The sequence below is a fragment of the Callithrix jacchus genome, chromosome 16, assembly GCF_049354715.1.
Source record: "Callithrix jacchus isolate 240 chromosome 16, calJac240_pri, whole genome shotgun sequence".
NCBI lineage: Eukaryota > Metazoa > Chordata > Mammalia > Primates > Cebidae > Callithrix > Callithrix jacchus.
In genome coordinates this window covers 54,275,401-54,301,753 of record NC_133517.1, presented here as the reverse complement: position 1 = coordinate 54,301,753, position 26,353 = coordinate 54,275,401, and the positions used below count along the sequence as shown (strand labels likewise).

The 26,353-nt window shown below is 53.6% G+C and overlaps 1 protein-coding gene and 1 long non-coding RNA gene across 45 annotated transcripts in view; one reads left to right on the top strand and one right to left on the bottom strand.

Moving 5' to 3' along the window:
• Window positions 1-83: 83 nt before the first annotated feature.
• On the top strand, window positions 84-20,020 carry ZNF696 (zinc finger protein 696). 3 transcript variants are annotated; one of them, XM_078352991.1, is made up of 5 exons: window positions 84-12,476; window positions 13,314-13,374; window positions 13,474-13,527; window positions 15,387-15,472; window positions 17,636-19,809. In XM_078352991.1, the coding sequence occupies exons 4-5, from the start codon at window positions 15,457-15,459 to the stop codon at window positions 18,694-18,696; spliced, it is 1,077 nt and encodes a 358-aa protein (XP_078209117.1). In that variant the 5' UTR covers window positions 84-12,476; window positions 13,314-13,374; window positions 13,474-13,527; window positions 15,387-15,456; the 3' UTR covers window positions 18,697-19,809. The 3 variants fall into 3 exon arrangements, with proteins under 3 accessions (XP_078209117.1, XP_035132377.2, XP_008981333.3); XM_035276486.3 differs by lacking the exons at window positions 84-12,476; window positions 13,474-13,527 and adding an exon at window positions 13,033-13,217 and having other exon boundaries at window positions 15,391-15,472; window positions 17,636-20,020; XM_008983085.6 differs by lacking the exon at window positions 84-12,476 and having other exon boundaries at window positions 13,353-13,527; window positions 17,636-20,020.
• Window positions 17,633-26,353, bottom strand: part of LOC128929888 (uncharacterized) — a 34,862-nt gene continuing 26,141 nt past the window's right edge. For 26 of the 42 annotated variants that reach the window (XR_013528017.1, XR_013528048.1, XR_013528018.1 and 23 more), the window contains 3 exons: window positions 22,866-25,971; window positions 22,355-22,465; window positions 17,633-21,707 (listed from right to left, as the gene is read on the bottom strand). This is a non-coding gene — a long non-coding RNA (uncharacterized LOC128929888). Of the gene's footprint in view, window positions 22,466-22,865; window positions 25,972-26,353 lie in introns of all 42 variants that reach the window. The other 16 variants (XR_013528034.1, XR_013528043.1, XR_013528040.1 and 13 more) reach the window with 14 other exon arrangements.

Genomic DNA, 26,353 nt, shown 5'->3' with positions numbered 1-26,353 from the left:
TAGCGTGCACGTGTCATGGAACGCTGGAGAAGCACCCTGTGAACGTCGCCAACGTGGGAAGCGCTTCGCGCATGCTCGGCTCCGTTCGGAATCAGAACATTCCCGCTGGGGAGAAGCCCATGAGCGGCGCCGGAGGCAGCCACGCCTTCGTGGAAGCTCTCGGGCCCTCAGGCATCCCCGTGGACACGGAGAGGCCCTGTAAAGGCAGGGGCTGTGGGAACACCCGCCTTCTCAGTTCATGCTGCGGTGGCGGAGGGGACGGTGGGTGCGGGCATGTGGAGGGTCTCAATCCCCACTGGAGAGGAACCCCGCGCATGTCATCCACGCAGCAGAAACTGATGAACTGCAGCCAGGGACCCCACCCCCTCTGCAGTGACCACAGCAAAACCTTCAGGCAAAGATGGCATGCCCGGAAGCGCCAGGGCGGTCACCAGGGATGCATCAGGGAATGGAACGCCCGGCTCTTGTCTCGCACCAAACCAGAGCCAAGGGATTTACCACGAGGTGAGCTGGTGCAAGAGCAAGGACTCTGCAGGCGGAGACTGCCCTCGGGGTCGTGGCCTCAGGACGGGGTCCCGGTTTCTTACGGCAGCTGTGCGCATCACAGGCAGGCATTGACACCAACCAAGAGATCTCAGCACTCAGCCTGCACGTGTGCAGTTCCGCAGGGAAAACGCAGCCCCTCCCACCCTCAGATGCTAAGAGGGGTAAGGCCTTGCTCATCAGCTGAGTCTAGGACAACCTGGCTCGCAGAGGGCGAGAACCGACCCTGCGGCTGCTACGGGGAGGGTTTCCTGGCATTGTCTACTGAGTCGGCGCTTCTGCCCGGTTTTCACAGCCTGCTCCTCCCTGGGTTCCGGCTGGGTCCCCTTCGGAACGGCTCCGAGCGTCCCCTGCGGGGTTATTGGAGGTCCTGCTGTGATCACGTCCAGTCCTGTGGACCACTGGCCACTCACCAGGCCGCCCTGCCTCACGTTTTCTAGGGTCTCGTTTCATTCAAGGACCACCCAACTACCTGGGAAGCCTACTGAAAAACGCGGATTCCCAGGCCCCACCCCGAGGGATTCAGCAGACCTGGGGGAAGCCGGGGAATCGGGATTCGGTGCAGATACCCAAATACGCTGCTCGTGGGCCACGTTCGGACATCTATTCTCCTCCAAACCCTCGGGCAGGAGCTGCTGGCCGGCCCCCTGCAGAGGCTGCTGCTCAGGCCCTCCTCAGGCACCACCTGGACGGGCAGCTCGAACCGTGGACGCCCCTGCTTGGGCCAGAATCGGGCCCTGCGCCTCCGACATGCCGGGCCCGGCTCAGCCTCTGGGCATCTGGGCCTCTGGCAGCCACGCTCTGCCCGGCACCCCCTGCCTCCGTGGCGCCCCGTCTCCCGCCCCACAACGCGGCCAGTGCTGGTTAACAGCCTCGCAAACCCTCCCAGAGAGGCCCCGCCGTCACCGCCCCCAGTCCCGCAAGCAGCGCCGGACTCGCCGCCCTGGGGTTGGCCGGGGATCCCCCGCCGATCCTCCGAGCCGGTCCTCCGAGCTGCCTAGAGCGCCCGGAAATGCCCCCGGCACGGGGCGGGGCTTGCGTGGACGGCGCGCGTTTCCGGCGCGGGCTGGGCTGGGCTCGCTGGGCCTGGGCAGTGCCCCACGCGCGGGAGCCCCGGTCAAGCCTTTAAAGATCACAGGTTTTAAACGGATTCATTTTTTCCCTGTTGGATTTATTCATGCTCTTTAAAGAAATTTGGGAAGTGTGGGAAAAATAGAAATTTTCTCCTCCGCGCTGCAGGCTGAGCACCCCAAATCCAAACACCCCAAATTCAACGCTCCGCGCAGCCGACGTGTCTCGCAAAGGAGACACATTGGAAGCTTCAGATTTCGGGCGTGGGGATCTGGGAGGCCCACCTGCCAACCATGCTGCGAGTATTCCCAAATCCAGAAAAGCCAGCACTGCCCCAGGCGTCTTGGCGGAGGGATGCGCAGACCGGAGGACGAAAGCTCTCAATGGCCTCCACGGTTAACTTGCCCCTAAAATACCCTCCACGCGCTGAGGCCTGAGACCCCTGGGGGCGGTGCTGGCAGCCCTATTCCCCCACGGCGAGTGGGGCGCCGGCGTCTGTCATTGCAGCAGGAAATCGAGACTTGGCGAGGGCGTCCCGCAGCCCGAATTTGAACCCAGGCCTGGATTTCCAGGCCCAGTGCTTGCCGCACGGTGACTCCCTGCCAGCCACGCTCCCTGCCCTCAAAGATTGCAGAAGTGGACGAGCATGTCGGGCAGGAACACTCCCCACGCAAGCCAAGGGGTTTGCAGGGTCTCCCAGACCCCTCTTCGGTGTCCCTGGAGTGCTCAGGCAGGCGCCCTTTTGGTGGGTCTCTTACCCCAGTTGGGACTGTCCCCAAGCGTGTCCCCATCGTGGAGAGAGGGAGTGGATCAGCGGCTTCAGGCCTTTCGGAGCTGCACCTCGCAAGTCCTGCGCTGAGGTCGCAGAGGCAGGAGGACGCCTCCTGGGAGCCGGCGGCTGTGGCAACCGCAGCAGTTTCAGCAGTTGGATAGCTCCAGCCGCCCTGCCATGCCCTCGCCCCTCATCCACTCCAAAATTCAACGCAGCAGGTCGGGCCCCAGGTACCTCGGGGCGGAAAACCGTGGTCCCGGCCCTGAGGAGCCATGCAGTTCCCCACAGTGTGCGTGGAGGTGGGGAGACAAGTGTCCAGACGTGTGCGTGGGCTGGGAACTCCCAGACCTTCTTGAGTCTCAGGTGGGCGAAGTCATGGCACCACTGCAGCCCTGGTGTGCCTGACTCCAGGCGGGGCCTTCCCATTCTGCTGCCCTGAACTCTGCTTGTGGCTGTTCTGTGAGGCTGCTGCTCCTCAAGCACCCATGGGACGGGGCACCCCCTTGTTCACACGGCAGAGCGTCCAGCCCAGCGCCTGCTGCAGAACCTGGGTGAACAGCATCTGGGTGACAAGAGTGACAGGCAGGAAGCAAGTGGGGGCAGGTGGCCTCCCTGGACCTCAGTCCATGTGCCCACCCTGCAGGACCCTGAGCCCAGCTCCCGTCTAGGTAGAGGGCTGCATGCTGAGCTCCGGAAAGCTCTAGAATGCCCTCCATAGCCGTTACACTTGATGGATGTCGAAGTGAGTAGCGAGGGCTTAGGGAAGATGGTTGGGTTTTGCGTTTTTCCTTGCAGGACTGTGCTGAGCCTGCGCCATTGGGAAGTCCTTGGTCATTCTTTCCTCATCTACAACCTTGAATAGCTTCACCACGATCCCTGCTGGTGCTGCTTGACTGTTTACATGTTTACACTCTTCCTAACCAACCCAGGTGATAGCATGGAAATTTCCAGAGCTTCCCCTCGGCTTCCCTGCCCTCCCCAAGCTGATGGGTATTCTAGCTTCTGGAGGCTCCCTCTGCCATCGGGCGTCTCAGGAGCGGATTTGCCTGCCCGCCTTCCTGGCACTCCTGCTCAGCACAGTGTGCTGGCGGTCACTCAGTGTGGTTCCGTGGGGCCAGCCTGTGGTTTCCCATCCTGAATGTTTGCCTTGACCCCGTTTTTATTGTTGGGTTTGTGTGCATCTCATTCCCTTTTCCCATCCCAAACCTGCCATGTCTTTTCTGAGTTAGAACCCCCGGTGGCTACAAGGGGCCCAGAGCAGGAAGTGCAGCATCAGCGTGGCAAGGCCAGGTTCCCTGAGGGCCAAGGGGTCTCCCCACCTCAGTGCCCTTCCCAAACTCCTGCTCACACTTCAGGACACACTGGCAGTGCTGTCTGAGTCACTGCTCCCTGGTCTCTGCTTTGTGTTCTTTTTTAAACAGTCTCACTTTGTCCCCAGGCTGGAATGCAGTGGCATGATCTCGGCTCACCGCAACCTCCAATCCTCTGGTTCAATCGATTCTCCTGCCTCAGACTCCCGAGTAGCTGGGATTACAGGCACATGCCACCACGTTTAGCTAATTTTTGTATTTTTAGTAGAGATGGGGTTTCACCATGTTGGCCAGGCTGGTCTCAGTCTCCTGACCTCGTGATCCACACGCCTCAGCTTCCCAAAGTGCTGGGATTACAGGCATGAGCCACCACACCCGGCCCTGGTCTCTGCTTCTAATGAGATCTCTATGTGCCACTTTCCAGCACTGGGCAGGCGGTGCCCACTGTGCCTCTGTGTCTCTCCCTTGTCTTTCGCGAGCCCCCAGGGCAGCCCCCATGGTGCTCTGTCCATCTTTGGGGACGTCCCTGGTGCCCAGCACAGCAGGAATGAATTCCCTGGGCCCATTCTTCCTGGCTGCACAGCAGTGAGGTGCCAGTTGGCACTGGTCAGGCCTCTGGGTTTTGGTGCACCGCAGCTTCCCACCGCCCTTGCATTTTCTCGTCTTAGGGCCACTGGTGGGTCTCACCTGGAACCTTCTCGCCAACAGCCCATCTGTTACTTCACAGATCTTACCACACGGGAGCCATGCACAGCTTGGCTAAGGTCTCTGCCAGGGTCTCCTGGGGCTGCCATTCAGCTGTCCTGGGCTCCGATCTCCTGTGCAGCCTGGCATGAGGTTCTCCCCGGCCATTCAGGCTGTGGCGGGATTTCCATCCTGCAGCTGTACTGGAAGGTGGGATCTGCTTCTAGGGACAGCTCAGCAGCCTCTGCCTTCCCTGCTCCTTCCTCCAAGAGACTGGGATGCCTTCCCTTCCGTGTCGCCTGTGTCCTGGCTCCGTGGCCACTTGCCTCGGTTGACCCACGGTCCCTCCTTTGAACAACAGTCCTCTTTCTCTGAGCTCTGTTTGTTTTTTGTTTGTTTTGTTCTGAGCCAGGGTGTCACTGTCACCCAGGCTGGAGTGCTGTGGCACGATCTCGGCTCACTGCAACCTCTGCCTCCCGGGCTCAAGAGATTCTCCTGCCTCAGCCTCCTGAGGATGCACTCACCACCACACCCAGCTCATTTTTGTTTTTTTAGTAGAGACAGGGTTTCACCATGTTGGCCCGGATGGTCTCAGACTCCTGACCTCAAGCGATCTGCCAACCTTGGCCTCCCAAAGTGCTGGGATTACAGGCATGAGCCATCTCTCATTGTTTTTAAAGGGTCCCGGCCAAGCTCTCTTTGTTTTTAAAGGGTGCCCTTGGTAATTTATTCATTCTAATTTTTTTCCAGGGTAGCAGGTAAGGGGCTCAGTGGAAAAGCTCTTGAAGACAGTCCTGAAGGCGTGGCCTTCTAACTCCACACCGTTTTTGTTGTTGCTGAGATGGAGTCTCACTCTGGAGTGCAGTGGTGCAATCTCACTGCAACCTCTGCCTCCTGGGTTCAGGTGATTGTCCTGCCTCAGCCTCCCGAGTAGTGGGACTAAGGCAAGTGTAGAGCCACAGCCCTACAGGGTTGTGGGGTGTCCCCTATTGCTGTGCTGAGGCGCAGGATCCGAGAAGTATAGAGACAGGACACAGAAGGGCTGGGAAAAAGCAGCTGGGCTCGGGGGCCATGCCACCTATGAGTGGAGACAGGAGAGGCCCGGAACGTCCAGGAGCATCCGTATTTATTGGGTACAAAACAAGGGGAAGGGTAGTGAGTGAGGTCATCTTAAGGACCGTGATAGGGTCAAGACAATCACCTGTGCAATAAACAAGGGGTCCACCCCCCGCCGCCAGGTCACCAAGGCTAGGAGGCGGGTCATGCGCAGTGAAGAGTGCAGTGTGCAATCTCTCTATCTAGGGCCGGCTACTTCCAAAGCCTTCTATAGGAGGATGTGCTTGAGCCAGCACAGTAGCAGCGCTGACCCGGTCTGCTGCCACCTGCTGGCAGCTGCCGGTGTTTCTACAGGAGGATGGTCGGAGTCAGCTAGAGAGCTGACAAGTTACACCGTCACCCAGGTGCAGTCATACCGGAGGGGTTTTAAGCCCTCGGATGCTCGCAGGATTGCCAGTCTGAGGGCAGCCTTCCACAAGAACTGGACGCAAGGTCCTACAACTCCTTTTTCAGGAGAAGAGGCCCTTGCTCCAAACCTGCAATACAGCAGGTGTCTTTATGATACTGAACGCTGCCGCCTGGGCCATGGATTCTTGTCTTGGTATAACTGTTTTCCCTTAAGTCATGCTCTGCACTGTGGGCAACCCCCGACACGGGCACCGAGGAAGGAGAGCTCTGCAAGTCTCACGCACAATTAGGGCCTGAAGAATATCTTAGTTTATAGTGTCATTACTCAGCTATTTCCTTTACGTAATCCTTTATATATAATCATATATTAGTTTATAGAATTAGTGCCTGGAGTATAACTTACTGCTTACATATATCTAGCTTGTATAATCATACTTAGTAGTTATATCTAGCATACTTAGTCCCATATAATCTTTCTATATAATCATATAAGCTTACTGTATCTAGCTTATATATATAATCATAGTTAGTCCATATAATCTTTCTATATAATCATGTAATAACTCACTGCTTACTGTATCTAGTTTATATATAATCATACTTAGTCCATATAATCTTTCTATATAATCATGTAATAACTCACTGCTTACTGTATCTAGTTTATATATAAAATCATACTTAGTCCATATAATCTTTCTATATAATTATGTAATGACTCACTGCTTACTGTATCTAGTTTATATATAAAATCATACTTAGTCCATATAATCTTTCTATATAATCATGTAATAACTCACCGCTTACTGTATGTAGCTTATATATATAATCATACTTAGTCCATATAATCTTTCTATATAATCATGTAATAACTCACTGCTTACTGTATCTAGTTTATATATAAAATCATACTTAGTCCATATAATCTTTCTATATAATCATGTAATGACTCACTGCTTACTGTATCTAGTTTATATATAAAATCATACTTAGTCCATATAATCTTTCTATATAATCATGTAATAACTCACCTCTTACTGTATCTAGCTTATATATATAATCATACTTAGTCCCATATAATCTTTCTATATAATCATGTAATAACTCACTGCTTACTGTATCTAGCTTATATATATAATCATGCTTAGTCCATATAATCTTTCTATATAATCATGTAATAACTCACTGCTTACTGTATCTAGCTTATATAATCATGTAATGACTCACTGCTTACTGTATCTAGTTTATATATATAATCATACTTAGTCCATATAATCTTTCTATATAATCATGTAATAACTCACTGCTTACTGTATCTAGTTTATATATAAAATCATACTTAGTCCATATAATCTTTCTATATAATCATGTAATGACTCACTGCTTACTGTATCTAGTTTATATATAAAATCATACTTAGTCCATATAATCTTTCTATATAATCATGTAATGACTCACTGCTTACTCTATCTAGTTTATATATAAAATCATACTTAGTCCATATAATCTTTCTATATAATCATGTAATAACTCACTGCTTACTGTATCTAGCTTATATAATCATGTAATAACTCACTGCTTACTGTATCTAGCTTATATATATAATCATGCTTAGTCCATGTAATCTTTCTATATAATCATGTAATAACTCACTGCTTACTGTATCTAGCTTATATATATAATCATGCTTAGTCTATATAATCTTTCTATATAATCATGTAATGACTCACTGCTTACTGTATCTAGTTTATATATATAATCATACTTAGTCCATATAATCTTTCTATATAATCATGTAATAACTCACTGCTTACTGTATCTAGTTTATATATAATCATACTTAGTCCATATAATCTTTCTATATAATCATGTAATGACTCACTGCTTACTGTATCTAGTTTATATATATAATCATACTTAGTCCATATAATCTTTCTATATAATCATGTAATAACTCACTGCTTACTGTATCTAGTTTATATATATAATCATACTTAGTCCCATATAATCTTTCTATATAATCATGTAATGACTCACTGCTTACTGTATCTAGCTTATATATATAATCATACTTAGTCCATATAATCTTTCTATATAATCATGTAATGACTCACTGCTTACTGTATCTAGCTTATATATATAATCATACTTAGTCCATATAATCTTTCTATATAATCATGTAATAACTCACTGCTTACTGTATCTAGTTTATATGTATAATCATGCTTAGTCCCATATACTCTTTCTATATAATCATATAACGGATGTAGTTGGAGCTGTACCGACACATTTAGTGTGATTTATAGAATCCTTCCACATAATCATACAGTAGTTTGTAGTAGGAGGAATGCCTAGAGTAGTCGCAGAACAGAAGCAGCACTTGGAAAACAGCCAGACCAGGACGAGAACAAAAGACCCAGGCAGTGGCATCCCTGCCTGAAAGGGCACACGCTGTATAGCAGGCTTGGAGCAAGAGCCTCTCCTCCTGAGAAAGGAGCTGTGGTACCCGCATCCAGTTCCTGTGGAAAGCAGGCCTCAGGCCTGAGATCCCGCAAATAACCGAGGGAGAAGAACCCCTCTGGTGTGACCAGTCACAGCGGCTGTACACCCTGTTAGTCTTTTTTTTTTTTTTTAATTTTTTATTGGATTTTAGGTTTTGGGGTACATAAACAGAGCATGCAAGACAGTTGCGTAGGAACACACATGGCAGTGTGCTTTTCTTTCCTTCTCCCCTTCACCCACATTTGGCATTTCTCCCCAGGCTATCCCTGCCCACCTCCCCCTCCCACTGGCCCTCCCCTTTTCCCCCCAATAGACCCCAGTGTTTAGTACTCCCCTTTCTGTGTCCATGTGTTCTCATTTTTCATCACCCGCCTATGAGTGAGAATATGCAGTGTTTCATTTTCTGTTCTTGTGTCAGTTTGCTGAGGATGACGTTCTCCAGATTCATCCATGTCCCTACAAACGACACAAACTCATCATTTCTGATTGCTGCATAGGAGTAGGCAAGGACTTCATGAACAGAACACCAAAAGCATTGGCAACAAAAGCCAAAATAGACAAATGGGACCTAATGAAACTCCACAGCTTCTGCACGGCAAAAGAAACAGTCACTAGAGTGGATCGGCAACCAACAGAATGGGAAAAAATTTTTGCAGTTTACCCATCTGACAAAGGGCTGATATCCAGAATTTACAAAGAACTCAAACGGATTTACAGGAAAAAAACAAACAAGCCCATTCAAAAGTGGGCAAAGGATATGAACAGACACTTTACGAAAGAAGACATATATGAGGCCAACAATCATATGAAAAAATGCTCATCGTCACTGGTCATCAGAGAGATGCAAATCAAAACCACATTGAGATACCATCTCACGCCAGTTAGAATGGCGATCATTAAAAAATCTGGAGACAACAGATGCTGGAGAGGATGTGGAGAAAAAGGAACACTTTTACACTGTTGGTGGGAGTGTAAATTAGTTCAACCATTGTGGAAGACAGTGTGGGGATTCCTCAAGGCCTTAGAAATAGAAATTCCATTTGACCCAGCAATCCCATTACTGGGTATATATCCAAAAGACTATAAATCGTTCTACTATAAGGACACATGTACACGAATGTTCATTGCAGCACTGTTTACAATAGCAAAGACCTGGAATCAACCAAAATGCCCATTGATAATAGACTGGATTGGAAAAATGTGGCACATATACACCCTGTTAGTCTTTTCTCACTTCTGTGCTAGCTCAAATCATCCTCCCATAAATATCTTCAGAGAAGAGCACATGTCTGTCAGCTCCCAGTGCATGGGCTTACACTATCCTTCTGTTAGAAATCCTTTGACGTCTCCAGTCCCCAAATAAGAAGTGTTGCTCACGACACCTGTTTGCCTCAGTGACATAATGGGGGTGGACCTCTCCTTTGTACATGACCCTCTACTACTGCGCCCAGCACAGCTCCCTACTGTGCACAGCCCACCTCTCTGCCCAGGTGACCTAATGGGGTGGCCCCCTCACCTGCTATTCACCTGATTATGTATGCCCTATCATTAAGCCTATAGATGACCTCACTCATGACCCTGCCCCACCCTGCCTTCTACCTAATAATTACAGACGCTTCTGGATGTTTGGGGCCTTGCCAGTCTCCACTCACAGGTGGTGCGGCCCCCTGAGTCCAGCTGCTCTTCTCCAGTTCTTCAGCGTCCTGTCTCTTTAATTCTTGGATCCTGCATCTCAGCACAGCATAAGGGACACCCCACGACCCTGTGAGGCCAACAGCCCTACACTGCACTGTGTCTGCTCTAGACATTCCTCCGACTATAAGCAAGATATGCTTATATATGTAGAGCTGTTTATCACTTAATTCATGCCCTGTACCGTGTCTGCTCTAGGCATTCCTCCAACTATGAACTAAGATAAGAATGATATACATATATGTATAGATAGAATTATATATACACATATATATAGGGAAATAACTGAGTAGTAGCATATTCTTCAGGTAATTGTTCAGACTGTAAACTAATACATGATATTATACATAAAGGATTATATAAAGGAAATAACTGAGTAATAACACTATAAACTAAGGCATTCTTCAGGCACTAATTGTGCTGGGGATCTGCTTAGCTCTCCTTCCTCGGTGCCCACATGGGGGGTTACCCACAGCAGGCGCCACCACACGTGGCTAATTTTTTTGGTGGAGATGGGGTTTTACTATGTTGGCCAATCTGGTCTCGAACTCCTGACCTCAAGTGATCCTCCCAGAGTGCTGGGATTACAGGCGTGAGCCACCTTGCTGGGCTAGATTTGGCTACTTTTGGATCAATAAATCCAGAATTTTCTAGACTGCGAACTTGCCCTTGATCATGGACGTTCACCACCTGCAGCTGCCGAGTGTGTCTCGCCTCACACTGTGAGGACTCGTTCCCAAACAGAATTCCACGTTGGCTTTCCAGGGCGCGGGCTGTTCCCGGGATCCCAACTATTCGCAGGCTCCGGAGTTCCTTGAGTCCACTCCCCACCCCCATGTCCCTGCCCGAGTCTGGCCTTGTGTTTTCCATTGTTTCTCGGGGTCCTCTTGTGGGGCCTCCCCCTGTGGAAGAGCAGGAGGGTAGCGGTGGGGGGGGTGACTCCGGAGGAGGCCCCGGGTGTCCGTGGGAAGCTCCAAGGCCTGGCCACGGGACGGCTACCTTGGGCTGTGACGCAATTCAGGATCTTCTTTGAGGCACCTGCGTGAGGCCGGGGCTGGGTCCCACGACCCGGACTGCCAGCGGCTGCCAGCGAGGGGCGGGCCAGGGGGGCGGGCCAGGCGAGGGCGGGGCTGGAGGGGAGGAGCGGTCTGGCGGGCGGAGGTGTGGCCGAAGCAAGGGCGGGGCCTGGGGCGGAGCTGTCTGGTGGGCGGGGCTACCGGCCCTGGGGTCTGAGCGGACTGGAGAGCCCCGGGCGGGGTCTGCCGACTCCTAGAGGTTCAGGGCGCGAGCCCGGAGTTGGGCCTGGAAAGGCGGCACCGCTTTCCCGGTTCTGGTGGGTGGGGAGTGAGGGGAAGGGCAAAAGCAGCACAGGGAACAGAATGACAGGGGCCCAGGGCAGGCCGCATTTGGAAAGGGGCGAGGAGAGGGCAGTGGCCTCTGGCACAGCGCCAAAGGGCCTGGAGGGGCAGAAGGGCTGGGTCGCGAAGAGTCTGCCCCGCGCAAGGAGCCGGGACTGTGTCCAGGAGGCAGTGGGGAGCTCTGGAGAGCGAAGCGCCTTGGAGTACTGGAGCCTGCAGGGCAAGAGAGGGTCTTCAGAAGACCCGCGACGTCCCACTGGGATGCGGAGGGAAAGGGTGATTCCTACTTCTACCTCGCCTCTTTTAGATGTGTTTGTTGTCGTTCTTTGCTCCAGGATCTCTGTCACCCAGGCTGGAGTGCAGGGAGTGGCGTGATCTCGGTTCACTGCAGCCTCCGCCTCCCGGGCTCGAGTGATCCCCCCTCCCCTCGCCTCAGCCTCCCGAGTCGGTGGAGCCACCGGTGCCTGCCATCAGGCCCCGCCAACTTTTACAAAATATTTTTTACTTGACATGGGGATCTCACTATGTTGCTCAGGCTGGTTTGAAACTTCTGGACTCAAACGATCCTCCTGCCCAGGCCTCCTGAAGTGCTGGGATTACATTCATGAGTCATGTGTTTTAATTTTTATGTTTTACAATTGCTTCTAATTTGTTACAAATAATCGTTTAGCATGTGGCGTGGTGTTCATGTGTTTACTGGTGCAGTGCGCCATGAACCCAGGCACTGGACGTGAAGGCCCAGAGGCAGAAGCCCAGTGGCGCCGGCGGGCAGCAGGGGACTGTCGAAGGCGCTGGCGGGGACCTGGGCTTCCAACCCTGTGGTCCTCCCGAGTCCAGGGTCCAGTCCCAGGGGCGCGTCTGGCCCTCTGCTGCTGTCTCCTTAGGGTTCTTTCATGGGGATCGGTTCTTCAGCCTTTCTTTCTCCCCAGAGAGGCTCTGTCTACTCCTGGCAGGAGGGAACGCGTACCTTCCGTAGCTGTACACTGCACTCATGATGAAAAGCGTCATTTCTGCAGCATCCCAGCTGGAGGTGCGTGGCCTTCGGTCTGCAGCAGGCGGCAGCGCGAGAGGCTTGGACAGGAGGTGCGTCTTGCTGAACGAACGAGAGCTCGGGCCTGGTGAGACAGGGTAGCAAGGGCTTCTCCGCCGAGGAGACGCGAGCGGCGTCCTGCAGAAAGTGCTCCAGGCGCTCGGCCCCAGGGAAGCCCACGCTCGGGACCCCCGTGCTGCCACGGCCCCGGCGGCCTGGAGGGGCCGGTGCGCCCAGCGGAGGGCCCCGGACAAGTGCGGGGCGCCTGGGGAAACGGCCGGGAACGCGCGTGGCATCCCCACTGCGGGCCTTCGACGCCGCCTGCCGCGTCCTGCAGACGCCCGGGCCGGGTCCGCAGTTGGCTCCAGCCGGACCCCGGTGCACAGGCGGCTCGACCTCGCCCCCCACGAGGCGGAGCTTCCTGAGCGGCAGGACAGATTCGGCCGGCGCCTGCGGGCGACCGCAGAGCTGAAGGCGCAGGGGCGGGGCAGTCCCGCTCTCCCCCAGGCCGCCGAGCGCGCGGTCCTCCCGCGGCCCAGAGCGTCGCCGGAAGTGCTGAGGGGGCGGGCCAGGGGTGGGGACGGCGGCGCTTCCGGCGCGGGGCGGGGCGGGGATCGTCGCGGCTGCAGCCCAGCCGCCCTGGACCCGGCGGCCTCGACTTCTGTTGTTCGTGCGGAGGGCGCTGCGAGGAGAACGGGGCCGGCACCGCTGCCCTGGCCGGCGCGGCGCGCCCTCCCCTTGCAGCGCAGACCCCAGCCGCTCTCGGGCGCGGCGTGGAGGAAGCGGCCCTGCAGGTGCGTTCCCGGGGCGCCGATGCGTGCCCGGCTTCCTGCGAGCCGAGTCCCCCCGCGCGTCTTCAGGCCTTTGTAAGTTGTCAAATTTCCCACCAGCCCAGCGGATCCAGCCTCTTCCCAGCTGTGAACTGGAGGGCCTGTTCCCTAATTCTTGCGGGTAAGGTGTTCCTACTTTCAAAAATCTGCCTTCAGACTTAAAAATTGCTCTTTAAATTACCTTTTTGTAAAAGAGGAGCTGTCTCCCTATGTCACCCAGGCTGGCCGCCTACACCTGGACTCACGAGATCCTCCCGCTCAGCCTCCCTGGCAGGTAGGATAACAGGTGGCTTAAATTTACTAATTGCTTTTTTATTTACTTATTTTTTTTTTTAACACGGGGTCTCCAACGCCCTCCTATAGTGCAGTGGCTCAATCTCAGTTCACCCCAGCCTAGACCTGGGCTCAGGTAATTCTCCCACCTCAGCTCCCTAGTAGCTGGGACTACAGATGCCTACCATCACACCTGGCTAATTTTTTGATTTTGTGGGGGGGTGGGGTGGGGGGACGGGGTCTCACTATGTTGTCCAGGCTGGTCTGGAACTCCTGCACTCAGTCAGTCCTTCATCCTCAGCCTCTAACGTGCTGGAATTACAGGTGTGAGCCACAGCACCCAGCCAAATCACATTTCTTTCTTTTTTTCTTTTTGAGAGTCTCGCTCTGTTGCCCAGGCTGGAGTGCCATGGCGCAATCTCAGCTCACTGCAACTTCCACCTCCCCCTCCCAGGTTGAAGTAATTCTTCTGCTTCAGCCTCCCAAGTAGCTGGGATTACAGGTGCGCCACCATGGCCGGCTAATTTTTGTATTTTCAGTAGGGGCGGGGTTTCACCATGTTGATCAGCCTGGTCTCTAGCTGCAGACCTGGCGATCCGCCCGCCTCAGCCTCCCAAAGTGCTGGGATTACAAATGTGAGCCACCGCAGCCGGCCAAATCACATTTTTTTTTTTTTTTTTTTGAGACAGAGTCTCGCTTTTGTCACCCAGGCTGGAGTGCAATGGCCCGATTTCGGCTCACTGCAACCTCCATTTCCCAGTTGAAGCGATTCTCCTGCCTCAGCCTTCCGAGTAGCTGAGTCTACAGGCACCCACCACCACGCCCAGCTAATTTTTGTATTTTTAGTAGAGACAGGGTTTCACCATATTGGCCAGGCTGGTCTCAAACTCCTGACCTCGTGATCTGCCCGCCTCGGCCTCCCAAAGTGCTGGGATTATGGGAGTGAAGCACTGCGCCAGGCCCAAATCACATTTCTTAATTGCACCTGCCGTGGAACTTAAAAAATATATTGCCTACTTGTTCTTCGTGAGTTACCTGTTCATAATTGTTGGTAATTTTCCTTCCTTTCTCGATAATATGTAGAGGTCTTTATCAGGTAAGGATGAATCTTTGCATTGCACGTATTCCCCCTTTCTGGTTTTTGCTTTACATTAAATTTTTTTATGTAGTTAAATTTGTCAGACATCTAATGGCAGGCTTAGAAAAATCATTCCTCAGTCCAAAACTTTACCATTGATATAATTCTTCTTTTTTTTTTTTTGAGACAGAGTTTCGCTCTTGTTACCCAGGCTGGAGTGCAATGGCGCGATCTCGGCTCACCACAATCTCCGCCTCCTGGGCTCAGGCAATTCTCCTGCCTCAGCCTCCTGAGTAGCTGGGATTACAGGCACGCGCCACCATGCCCAGCTAATTTTTTGTATTTTTAGTAGAGACGGGGTTTCACCATGTTGACCAGGATGGTCCCGATCTCTTGACCTCGTGATCCACCCGCCTCGGCCTCCCAAAGTGCTGGGATTACAGGCATGAGCCACCGCGCCCGGCCCACTATCAAGAAATTTTAAAACCCATGGAAATTTCTCTAGACGTTTGAAGACTGTGGGCGGGTGCGGGCTTGCTCAGCATGAAGCCAGGAAGCTGTGGCCACGCCCACCTGTGCTCTGCCTCAGCCCTGGGTCTGCGGGGACTGGCTGAGCATGGACCCGGGCCTCCCACTTCTGGGGCTGTTGAGCCAGGACTTTGATTGCTAGTGACAGGGGTGGCCCCAGCTGGGTGATGCAGCTACCACAGGGCCTATTCTGACCTCACTGCCCCTCTCCCCTGTACCTAGCCCTGGCTGTGATTTATTTTTCTTTTACCTAGGCAGAAATTGTTCTGGCTGCTGGTGATCTGCAAGGTGGAGCCCACAGGTGCCGAGGGGAGCAGTACCCTGATGGAGGCCCCTGCAGGTGAGGGGCTACATCCACAGTCGGGCCCAGAGGCCCAGGGCAGAGATTGAACAGGACTACAGTAAAAACACCACGTCTCGGTCACTGGTGCAGAGCATGTTGGGTCAGAGAGGGAGGTAAACACAGGCCCATCAGATCTCCTGGGCATCTGTTTGGTGACTGTCTTTGCCAGTGGACTGGTGCTTTTGGTTAGAAAGTGGCAACCCCAGGCGCTGCCTCTGGGAAGGTCTCGGTGCTTCTCGGCCTTGTGGCTGTTTGGGATGGACAAGTCTTTGTTGAGGGGCCGTCCTGTGCCTCATAGGATGTTCCGTATCATCTTTGCCTCTGCCCACTTGGTGTCAGTCAAACATTGTCAAATGTGCGCCCGGGACAGAATCACCCCCATGAGAACACTGCTTTATGTTTTGGGCCTGTGGGACCACCCTGAGTGTGTATCACAGTGACTGGAGGGGCGGGGGCAGCACAGGCCCTGCTGTGGAGAAGGATCCTTGGGGCCTGCAGGCTGGATCCAGTGGCGCTCTGCCATTATGTGGCCCCTTCTCGTTACAGTTGTGGTTCTTTTTCCTGGTAAGCAATACCTTTGAGTCAGTTCTTGAACTTCCAACCACAAGACCAGGGCTGGGCCTCTGGCAAGGGGCTTCTGTTTTGTGCACCACACTCAGCCTCTCCTGCCCCCAGCTGCTCAGTGTTGTGGGCCTGCCAGGGCAGAGAGAGGTGGGGACCGTTGACAGCAGCCTGCTCTCATGTGCCCAGGAACATCCCTGCCCCACCCCCACAGGAGTTTCTGTCAAATCTGCACCCTCCACGTTATTGAGAGGTGTAGCTGGGACTCAGCCTCCTGTCCTCCGCTCCACAGCTGACTGCCTGCAGGCAGAGAAGCCCCGCTCAGTTGCTGTGCTGGCCTCGGAGGCCCCCATCCTCCCACTGCCACTCCTGGCTGAGCCTCCTGCCTCCTATGCAGGCCAAGGTCAGTCGCCAGCTTTCTCACGTTCCAGGGTTTTGCCCCCATCCTTAAGGCTTTTGTCTAAATGGCCACACGGTATGTTCCTGTGAGCCAGTAGAACCAAGTCCAACTAGTGGCTTCACTGCCCGACAACAGTGGCCATTGCTCATGGGACAGGCTGCTCAGCCCAGCCAGCGCCACTGCCCAGCCAGCGCCACTGCCCAGCCCACTGCTTCCAGCTCTTGGTATGGATTTGTCCGAGTGAGAACACTATTGGCAGGTTAACAATTTGGTGTTTGGGGGGAGTTGTTCAGGAGGCTGTGTTGTCTCAGGGAGTCCAAAGGAATGAGCTGGGGCCATGGCTGGGTGCGATGGCTCACGGCTGTAATCCCAGCACTTCAGGAGGCTGAGGTGGGAGGAGTGTTGAGTCCAGGAGATCAAGACCAGCCTGGGCAAAACAGTGAGACTGCATCTCTACAAAAATTTTAAAAACAATCTGGCATGGTAGTGCCCACCTGTAGTCCCACCTCCTCGAGAGGCTGAGGGAGGATCACTTGAGCCCCGAGACTGCAGTGAGCTGTGATGGCACCATTGCACTCCAGCCTGGGTGACAGAGCAGGACCCTGTCTCACAAAAAAAGGAAGGAAGGACAGACAGACTTAAGGCAGAGCTGGCCATGGACTGTGTAGGGCACCGTTGTCCCCACGCCTCCTGCTGCATCTGCCTCCCTCCCAACCTGGCTTGCTGCCAGCAGCCTCCTCTGCTTTCCCAGCTGCCCTGCAGAGTAAGTGCCCAGAGCCTGCGTTTCTGTCACCTCTCCTCCCAGGACTGGGTGGGCCGAGGCTAAAAGTTTAGCGCGTTTCTGTTTGTATATTTTTAAAATTCAGTTTCTTTTAAGAGACAGGATTTTACTGCGTTGGCCAGGCTGGTCTTGAACTCCCAGTCTCAAGTGGTCCTCCTGCCTCAGCCTCCCAAAGTGCAGGGATTACAGGTAGGAGCCACCACCCAGGCGCACAGCCGTTTCTGGAGTGGCAGTGCGGGACTCTCGTCTGCCCGGTAACTACAGGGGTTAAGAAGATAGGGAGGAGAAACTAGGTGGGAGATGAATGGGCAGAATCAAGTGTCTGTGGCAAGCTAACATCACCACGACTGCCAGGGCCAGCCTGGACTCACATTCTCTTACAGCTAAACTCATTCCTCCTGTCTGGCCTCTTTTTCAGCTGTGAAGGCCGCTTTCCTGGCGCAGGCCCCGAGTGGCAGCTGGTCAGCAGAGGAGCAGGCAGCTCGGAGCACAGGGCCTGTACCACAGCCAGGTGCTCCCAAGGGAGAGGGCCACAGAGGGGGACCTCCCTGGGCGCTGGGGTCTCTTGGCCTTTGTGAAAATGAGGAAGCTGGAGAGAGGCCCAGAGGTTCCCCTGGAGGCGCGGTCATTTCTGAGAAAACTGGAGGGCAGAGTGGCTGCGAGTCAGACGTTCCTCCGATTGCAGGCCCCGGGGCAAGGGGAAGGCGTGGCTGGAAGGGGCGGCCTTTCCCGTGCAGCGCCTGTGGCCTCAGCTTCAAGTGTCCCTCTGATGCAGCGAAGCACCGCAGCATCCACTCGGGGGAGAAGCCGTACGAGTGCAGTGACTGCGGCAAGGCCTTCATCCACAGCTCGCACGTGGTGCGCCACCAGCGCGCGCACAGCGGGGAGAGGCCCTACGCGTGCGGCGAGTGCGGCAAGGCCTTCAGCCAGAGCTTCAACCTGCTCCGCCACCAGCGCGTGCACACGGGCGAGAAGCCCTACGCCTGCCAGGACTGCGGCAAGGCCTTCGGCCAGAGGTCGGACGCCGCCAAGCACCGCCGCACCCACACCGGAGAGAGGCTGTACGCGTGCGGCGAGTGCGGGAAGCGGTTCCTGCACAGCTCCAACGTGGTGCGGCACCGGCGGACCCACCACGGGGAGAACCCGTACGAGTGCCGCGAGTGCGGCCAGGCCTTTAGCCAGAGCTCCAACCTCCTCCAGCACCAGCGCGTGCACACGGGCGAGCGGCCCTTCGCCTGCCAGGACTGCGGCCGCGCCTTCAGCCGCAGCTCCTTCCTGCGCGAGCACCGCCGCATCCACACCGGCGAGAAGCCCCACGAGTGTGGCCACTGCGGGCGCGCGTTCCGGGCACTGTCGGGCTTCTTCCGGCACCAGCGGCTCCACACGGGTGAGAAGCCGTTCCGCTGCACTGAGTGCGGCCGCGCCTTCCGCCTGAGCTTCCACCTCATCCAGCACCGGCGGGTGCACGGCGCTGAGTGAGCCGGGGTACGCAGTGAGGGAGGGGCAGAGCCGGCTGCCCACCTGCCTCTCAGGCTGCGAAAGCCTCGCCCTCGCCGGGGCTGCATCCACCTTGGCTCAGGGAAGGGGAGCGCTGCCTGCAGGAGGCGCTTCCCAGCGACAGGGCAGGCCCCGGGGGTCTGTGCCGGGCCTGCCACGCGCTGCTGAGACGCCTCCCCTCCCACGGTCAAGCTGCAGCGACTGTCTCATTTCCTGCGGGGGGCACTGGCCGGTGATTGAATTGGTCATTCCTACAGCCAGGCCTCCAGCAAAACCCTGCATGGGGCTCGAGCTTTGGGTAGGTGAAGGTGGGGGTTGGTTAGGAAGTGGAGAGCCCAGGGAGGGCGTGGATGCCTTGTGCCCTCCCCTGTACTTTGCCCATGAGCGGTTCATTCACGTCTTTTAACGCCTTTTCACAGTCAGCTGGTCCATATGGTCCCGAGCTATGTGTGCTTAGAAAAGTATGGAACCTGGCCCAGCGCGGTGGCTCCCGCCTGTAATCCCAGCACTTTGGGAGACCGAGGTGGTGGATCATGAGGTCGAGAGATCGAAACCAGCCTGGCCAACATGGTGAAACCCGTTCTCTACTAAAAATACAAAAATGAGCCGGGCATGCACCTGTAGTCCCAGCTATTCAGGAGGCTGAGGCAGGAGAATCGTTTGAACCCGGGAGGCAGAGGTTGCAGTGAGCCGAGATTGCACCACTGCACTCCAGCCTGGCACAGAGCAAGATTCTGTCTCAAGAAGAAAAAAAGTATGGAACCTGAGAAGGGGGACGTGGGGACCCTGGGGCCCACCGTCTGCACTTGGCCTCTGAAGTAGGCTGATCTTGTGGGACTGACCCCTTACCCTGTGGGTCTGTACTAAACGACCGGCAATCCGTTTCAGACTCGAGTTACGTTGTAGGACATTGCGCTGCTGTCAGAGTTGGAGAGCTGCTTGGTGTGGGGGGAAAGGCTCTCACACGTGATGTCAGGAGCAGTTTGTGGGTAGAAGAATCGTTTTCTCTTTGAGAGTGTTATGGGTATGTACAAATATTATTTCCTGTAAAAGAGTTTTGATTTTTTTAATCATATATTTATTTATCACACAAGATCCAGCAGGATTAGACTTTTGTCTCCTTTGGAACTGTGGTCTTCATGAACCGTTAAGCAATGGGCACAGAAATGGCATGCTTCCGTTTTTATTTTCCTTGTTCAGAGTTACCGTCTCGGGAGATGATTTGTAAGGAGCAAGTGCAGAGCACATGAAGAATATGGGCAGGTCTAGTGTGGCTCTGAATATGCAAAGAAGTCCTCATCATAAACCTCCTTGTCTGAGGCTTTCCTTCTAATGTGCCTAGTGGCGTTCAGCTTTAGAAAGCTATACAGACACGGATAAGAGTAAGTTACAAAATTCAAAGGTGGAGTTGATTTATAATCTAGCTTCACATTTCAGTTTTCATTGGGGGACAGAAACTCCGTTCTCCTTACATGGCCAATATTAATTGGACCCTAATTACTCAGGTCCCTCTTGTCTGTACCCATCCCTCCTTATTCTTACATGGTTCTTTATTTCCCATGCACCCTCCCGTGCCACTGTGGACCTGAGCTCTGGAATTCTCTTTCACATTGGATGAAGTAGCCTTGGTTCTTATCCTTGGATGGGTGGACGGTGCTTTCCAATCTACAACACTCTTGTTTTCCGGGTTGAGGTCCTCTTCATCCATTTTTCGGTATAAGCCAACACACGGGATTCCAAAAATATGTAATGAGCCACAGACCCGTTGTCCAAAGGCATCTCTTGGTTGAACGTTTGATAAAATGGTTTGGTGTAATGACAGAAGCCCCAGCTTACACCGCTTGCTTCCAGACGAGCACCGTGCAGCTATCTGACGCATCATAGACCTTATCCTTGTCTAAATGTTATTCCAGCCGAGGACTTATTCCTCCTGTCACCAGCATCTGAAGCAATTCCAGGACATGATAATTGTAGAAGGCCGTCGCCAGGAGGGAATCCAAGAAGCTGCCAGAAAAAACAGTGCCTGTAGAAAAGGCAGTGCTGAGATGCAGGTCTGTTTCTTGGAGAGACCCTTCCAGTCCACCAAGCTGTTCGATTAAGTGAATGCTGGAAGGATGTTTCAATTCAGTGAAGGTAGTTTGATTTCTCATTACGTCCACTTGTGTAACCTGGAGTATTCTCTTTGGCCACGTCCTAGTCGATGGCCCCCTGCAAGAAGCACCACTGGAAGTCATTGCCGCCCGCGGGGCAGCTGGCGGCGGGAGGGGCAGGGACCGCAGCGGACCAGGGAGACGGCCTCCGCACCGCTGCAGCCGGGGAGGGACTTTTTTTCCCTTTTCAAGATGGTATCCAATGCCCGCCATGCTTGATTAGTCATCTCCCCGCGCCTCCTAGGACAGGCCATGGGAGTTTTGATTTTTTAAAACGTCATTTCCTAGATAGAAAAGTGTCCCTTTGGGGAACATTTTTGAGGGCATATAGTAAAGCTCAGCCTTCATGAATTAAGCAAGGTGGTGGTTGTAAAGGTTATTGCTGAGTTTAAAATGAAGAAGCTGAGGCCAGTATAAAGATGCCAGTTTATTCAGCTCCCGGGCAAGGTTCTATGGTCCAGGGAAAGGGGGCCAGAGAAGTTGCACTGACTTCCTGGGGTGTGGGGTTTTTGTGGCTGTGAGTAACGAGCAACAGCTGGGTGCTCTGATTGGCTCTGGGAGAGCAGGATTGGGCCGCTATTGGTTGGCACGTTGTCGGGTTTTTTGGTGCAAGATTTGGTTAGGGTTGCATCAGCCAGAATTCCCGACTGGAGGGCTGGGTGCAGAGCTGGGTGCTGAGTGCAGAGCTGGATGGCTTTCCAGCCTCCTGATGAGGCTACTTCCTGCTGATTAGGGGCGGAGTTGTGGAGAAGGGTCAGTTGGCTGGTGCCTCGGTTGGGAGTCAGACATGGGGGGAAGTAGCATCTGGTTTACGGCTACCCTGGAAATTTCCCTTATGCGGACCTGTAAAAACGTGAGGAAAAAAGGGGCTAGCATTAACAGAAGGCAAACCGATGTTGGGAGTGATAATAGGGGTTAGCCAGGTAAGCACGGGGGATTGCCAGCAGTTGAGAGGCGAGACTGATGCATTCTGCTTCTTGCGGAGGTCTTTTTGGAGGCCATAGAGAATGTTGACATTTTCTGATGTAATAGCAGCACTGCTCCTGAAGAAACAGACAGGTACCTCCCTTTTCTGCTGTCAGCAGGTCAAGGGCCCGTCGGTTCTGGAGAGTTATCTGGGCCAGTGACGTGATTTGTCGCTGGAGGGAAGCCAGGGAGGCAGCCAACACTTCAATAGCCATGCAAAGCTTGTCTTCTAGTTGAGTGGCTGAGGCGACCCTGTAGCCCAGGGCGCCGCTACCCAGCCCGGCCACCACCAGAGAGGATGCTAGAGACAGACCAATGACCATTGGGAGGAAGACTGCTCATCTGTCTCGGTGATTAGGAGAGGGTGGAAGGAGGGATAGAAGTTTGGCCTGTCCATATACCTCTAACTGTGGGACCAAGGTGACAGGCACACAAGGGAAAGGGAAGGAGGCATTAATAACTTTAGTTAAGGTTCCATTACACCAGAAATATCCTCCTGGTGGCACGTAGAGGGAGGACTTTACCTTTACTGTGGTGTTAAATCTGGGCCTGGAGCTGCTGGCTGTCTCATGGCAGAGAGAGAAATTTTGAGGGTGTACTTGGAACAAGGTGATACGTTAAGTTGGTGCCGGGTCCTGTAGGTGATTGTGACAGATTGAACCCGGATCTGAGGGGAACTGCAGCCAAGGGGGGGTTGCTGAGACACATAAAAAGCAGCTGGTGATACTCATGCTTTGGTTAAATTTAACATGTTGGCTCCCTGCTGTACTAGAGTCAGCCAGGAAGGTTGAGAGGAAGGTCGAGAGGTGCTTTCTGAGGGTTTGAATTGGTTAGTTACGGTGACTTCACTTTGCAGGATTGTATGGCTCACAGAGCTGAGCTGTTCTATTATCTCAGGGACAGTGCAGGTACAGGACTGGAATATCAGCCATGTTCCCTGGGGGTGGCTGTTTTGCCACCAATTGTAGACTTTTCCATTAACCCCTTTTACCCAGTGGTTGTCCCACAGGTCACGGATGGTAAGAAATAACTTACCTCACATGTCGGAGGTGAAGACATGCTGTTTTACCCAAGGATCCTAGATGTGGGCAACTTCCTGTGCTACATGAATGACAAGAATTACATGGGCGGTGGTGTTCCACCAATGGAATAGTCATAGTATTGGTCATAGAGAAAGCACAGGCCATGAGCAGAGAACCCGATTTGTAGAGTTTTGGTTTTTGTTTTTTGGATCTCAGTTGTTACTTCTGACTGGCAGCCAGTGGGTTGGCAGTCTGCTTGGGCAATGTAGTGAGTCCTGGTGGTGGGAACCTCAGCCCAGGATTCCTGGATGTAGAAGCGCCAAACATATGAGTTGGCCTCAAGAGGAGAATCAGGACTGTCAGGAGGAGGCTCTGAAGGGTTAGGGGGCGATGGGTTGGGGCCACGGTGAGGTGGAGGTGAGTGGGGCCCAGGGGTTCGGATTTCCACTGGTCATTTTGGGGGGCCAGCTTGAGGTGGGACACATGGTACCACAGAGTGTGACCCAGGAGTTTGGCCGCTGTGGGGGTGGTTAGGATAACAATGTGAGGTCCCGACCACCTGGGCTGCAAAGATGCTGGTTTGAGCTTTCAGAGGAGAACGCTGTCACCTGGTTGGAGACGTGTTGCTGGGTGGGGGTCCTCCGGTCCTGGAACAGGGAGGGTGTGGTCCGCGTGCTCCCTAAGCAGGTGGCGGAGGAGAGGAAGGGAAGGTAGGAAGCCAGTGGGGGCGGTTTTACAGGGAGATTATGGGAAACCAGGAAAGGCCGGCCGTACAGCAATTCAGAGGGGCTCAGGCCCATTGGCCCCTGTGGGGTGGCCTGGACCCAGGCCAGGGCAAGAGGTAGGAGTGTGGGCCAAGAGAGTTTTACCTCAATAGCAAGTTTGGCCAGATGGTCTTTGAGGATGCTGTGGGCCCGTTCAACTTTACCTGACGACTGAGGATGTTAAGGGATGTGTAGTTTCCAGGAGATGCTGAGGGACTTGGCAACTAGCTGGACTACTTGGGCCGTAAGTGCTGGACCATTGTCCGACTGGATGGTGGCAGGTAGGCCGAAGCAAGGGATGATTTCTTGAGTAAGGAGGGAGGCCACCGTGTCTGCTGTCTCCCGGGAGGTGGGGAAGGCTTCAATCCAACCTGAAAAGGTATCTACGAAAGTTAGGAGGTAGCTGAGCTTTTTGTGAGTGGGCATATGAGTGAAGTCAATTTGCCAGTCTTGGGCCGGTAGGTTGCCCCACATTTGGTGGGTAGGAAACTGTGGCCTTAAGCCTCCCTGAGGCGAGACCTTAGAGCAAGTAACACATGCCTTGTGTACCTGCCCAGTTGTTTGTTGCAGACCTGGTGAGAAAAGGAGGGGCTATACAAAGCGGTATAACGTCTTAGGCCCCATATGTAAGGATTGGTGGATTTCAGCAGTAATTTTAGGGGCCTGTTCCCGGGAAGGGCGATTCTATTATTTAGGAAGATCCAGCCCCGATTAGATTCTGTTCCCCCTTTCAGTATGAGGTCCTGTTTTTCTGATGGTGAGTATACAGGCTGTGTGGCCGTGGTAAGGAAGAGAACGGGGTAGGGGGTCAACTTGGCCTTAAAGATCTTGCTGCTGTGTCTGCCCACGCATTGCCCCGGGAGACGGCATCATGCTGGGCCCGGTGTCCTCGGCAGTGTATGATTGCAACCTCCCTGGGCAGTGATAAGGCCTGGGAAAGGTTGGAGATCTGTGTAGCATTGATTATGGGGGACTGTTTTGGGGTAAGGAATCCCCTCTCTCTCCAGAGGGCAGAGTGGCAATGGGTAATAAGAAAGGCATATTTTGAGTCAATATAGATATTTGCTCGCTTTCCCTGTGCTAGTGTGAGAGCTCGGGTTAGGGCAATGAGCTCCACCTTTTATGATGTGGTTTCATCAGGGAGACGACGTGCTTCGAGGGTGGCTGAATCTGTGAGTACCACACAGGCTGCCTTTCACCTCCCGTCGGCTGTTGTTACTGAACTTCCATCCACATAGAAGGTAAGGTCTGGGTTAGGCAGGGGAAGGTCGGATAGGCCCTCCCGAGGTTTGGCAGGTGCATCCATTAGTTCAGGGCAGGAGTGAACTAGGGAAGGGGGAAGGGATGGGAGAGGAAGCAAAGTAGCAGGGTTGAGTGGGGAAGTGGGGTGAAGGCTGACTGAGGGATTTGCAATGAAGAGCAGGTGGAACTCCTGCAGATGAGAGGGCCCTAGGTGAGGGAGAGATTTGTGGGAGAGGAGGTCGGTAAGCCCGTGAGGAGAGAACACTGAGATGGGCTGGCCCAGGGCCAGTTTTAGGGATTCCTTGGTAAGTTCCGTTGCTGCTCCCAGGGCCCGCAGGCAAGGCTGCCACCCCTGACCGTGGGGTCAAGTTGCTTCGATAAGGAGGCTACAGAGTGGAACACAAGACCAAGGGGTTGGGTTAGAACCCCGACAGCAACGCCCTGTTTCTCATCAGTGAACAGACAAAAGGGGCGATTGAGGTCTGGCAGATGAAGTGGGGGTGCAGTGGACAGAGCAGTTCGGAGGGTTTTAAAAGCCCATTTTACAACCTCAGCATGGGAGAGAGGTCCCGTGGGGGTGTCCTTAGCTTCCACATACAGAGGTTTAGCTAGAGAGGAAAAGTTAGGTACCCAGTGGCTGAAAAATTCTACAAATCCTAAAAAGAAGAGAATCTGGTCAGTCTCCTGGGGCTGCAGTGAAAGAAGTGCTTTCTGGCGATCTGTCGTTAGGCTTTTAGTTTTGGGGGTGAGGCAAATGCCCAAGTAGACCACCGAGGTGACTGATAACTGTGCTTTGGAGGGAGATACTCGGTATCCTGAGATCGGAGAAAGTTAAGGAGAGTGGCAGCATGCTGCTGGGAGAGGGAGAGGGAGGGGCTACAAAGTGACAGGTCATCCACGTGCTGGAGGAGGAGACTGGGTTGAAGGGGGCAGGAGCGAAGGTCGGCTGCCAAGGCTTGTCCAAAAATGTGGGGGTTGTCTCGAAACCCCTGACGCAGGACCGTCCAGGTGAGCTGTTGTGACAGGTTGGTCAGGATCAGTCCAGGTGAAGGCAAAGAGAAAGCAGGACTCGGTGGAGGGGAATGGTAAAGAAGGCGTCCTCGAGGTCGAGAACTGTAAAATGAGAGGTAGTGGAGGGAATGTTTGATAATAGGGTGTGTGGGTTGGGGACTACAGGGTGGAGGGGTACCACTGCCTCGTTAATAAGGCACAGGTCCTGAACCAGGCGGTAGCCGCCAGACGGCTTTCGGACCGGCAAGATCGGAGTGTTACAAGGGGAACTGGTGGGAATAAGTAGTTCCTGGGCTAGCAGGCGGGTGAGGATAGGCTCCAGGCCTTGACGGTGGGCCTTCGAGATGGGGAGCTGAGGACGTGAAGGAAAGTGGGTAGGATCTTTGAGACGTATCTTAACCGGGGTATGATGTTTGGCCACTAGAGGCTTGGAGGTATCCCATACCAGAGGATTAACTACGTCAGGAGGGATAGGGGGCTGGGG

Bases quoted from the DNA above. Each gene is read 5' to 3' on its own strand.
- ZNF696 (XM_008983085.6), top strand. From the start codon at position 13,463: ATGTCACCCAGGCTGGCCGCCTACACCTGGACTCACGAGATCCTCCCG. The intron at 13,528-15,386 runs GTAGGATAACAG...TCTTTTACCTAG, and splicing joins CCGCTCAGCCTCCCTGGCAG to GCAGAAATTGTTCTGGCTGC. The intron at 15,473-17,635 runs GTGAGGGGCTAC...CCTCTTTTTCAG, and splicing joins CCTGATGGAGGCCCCTGCAG to CTGTGAAGGCCGCTTTCCTG.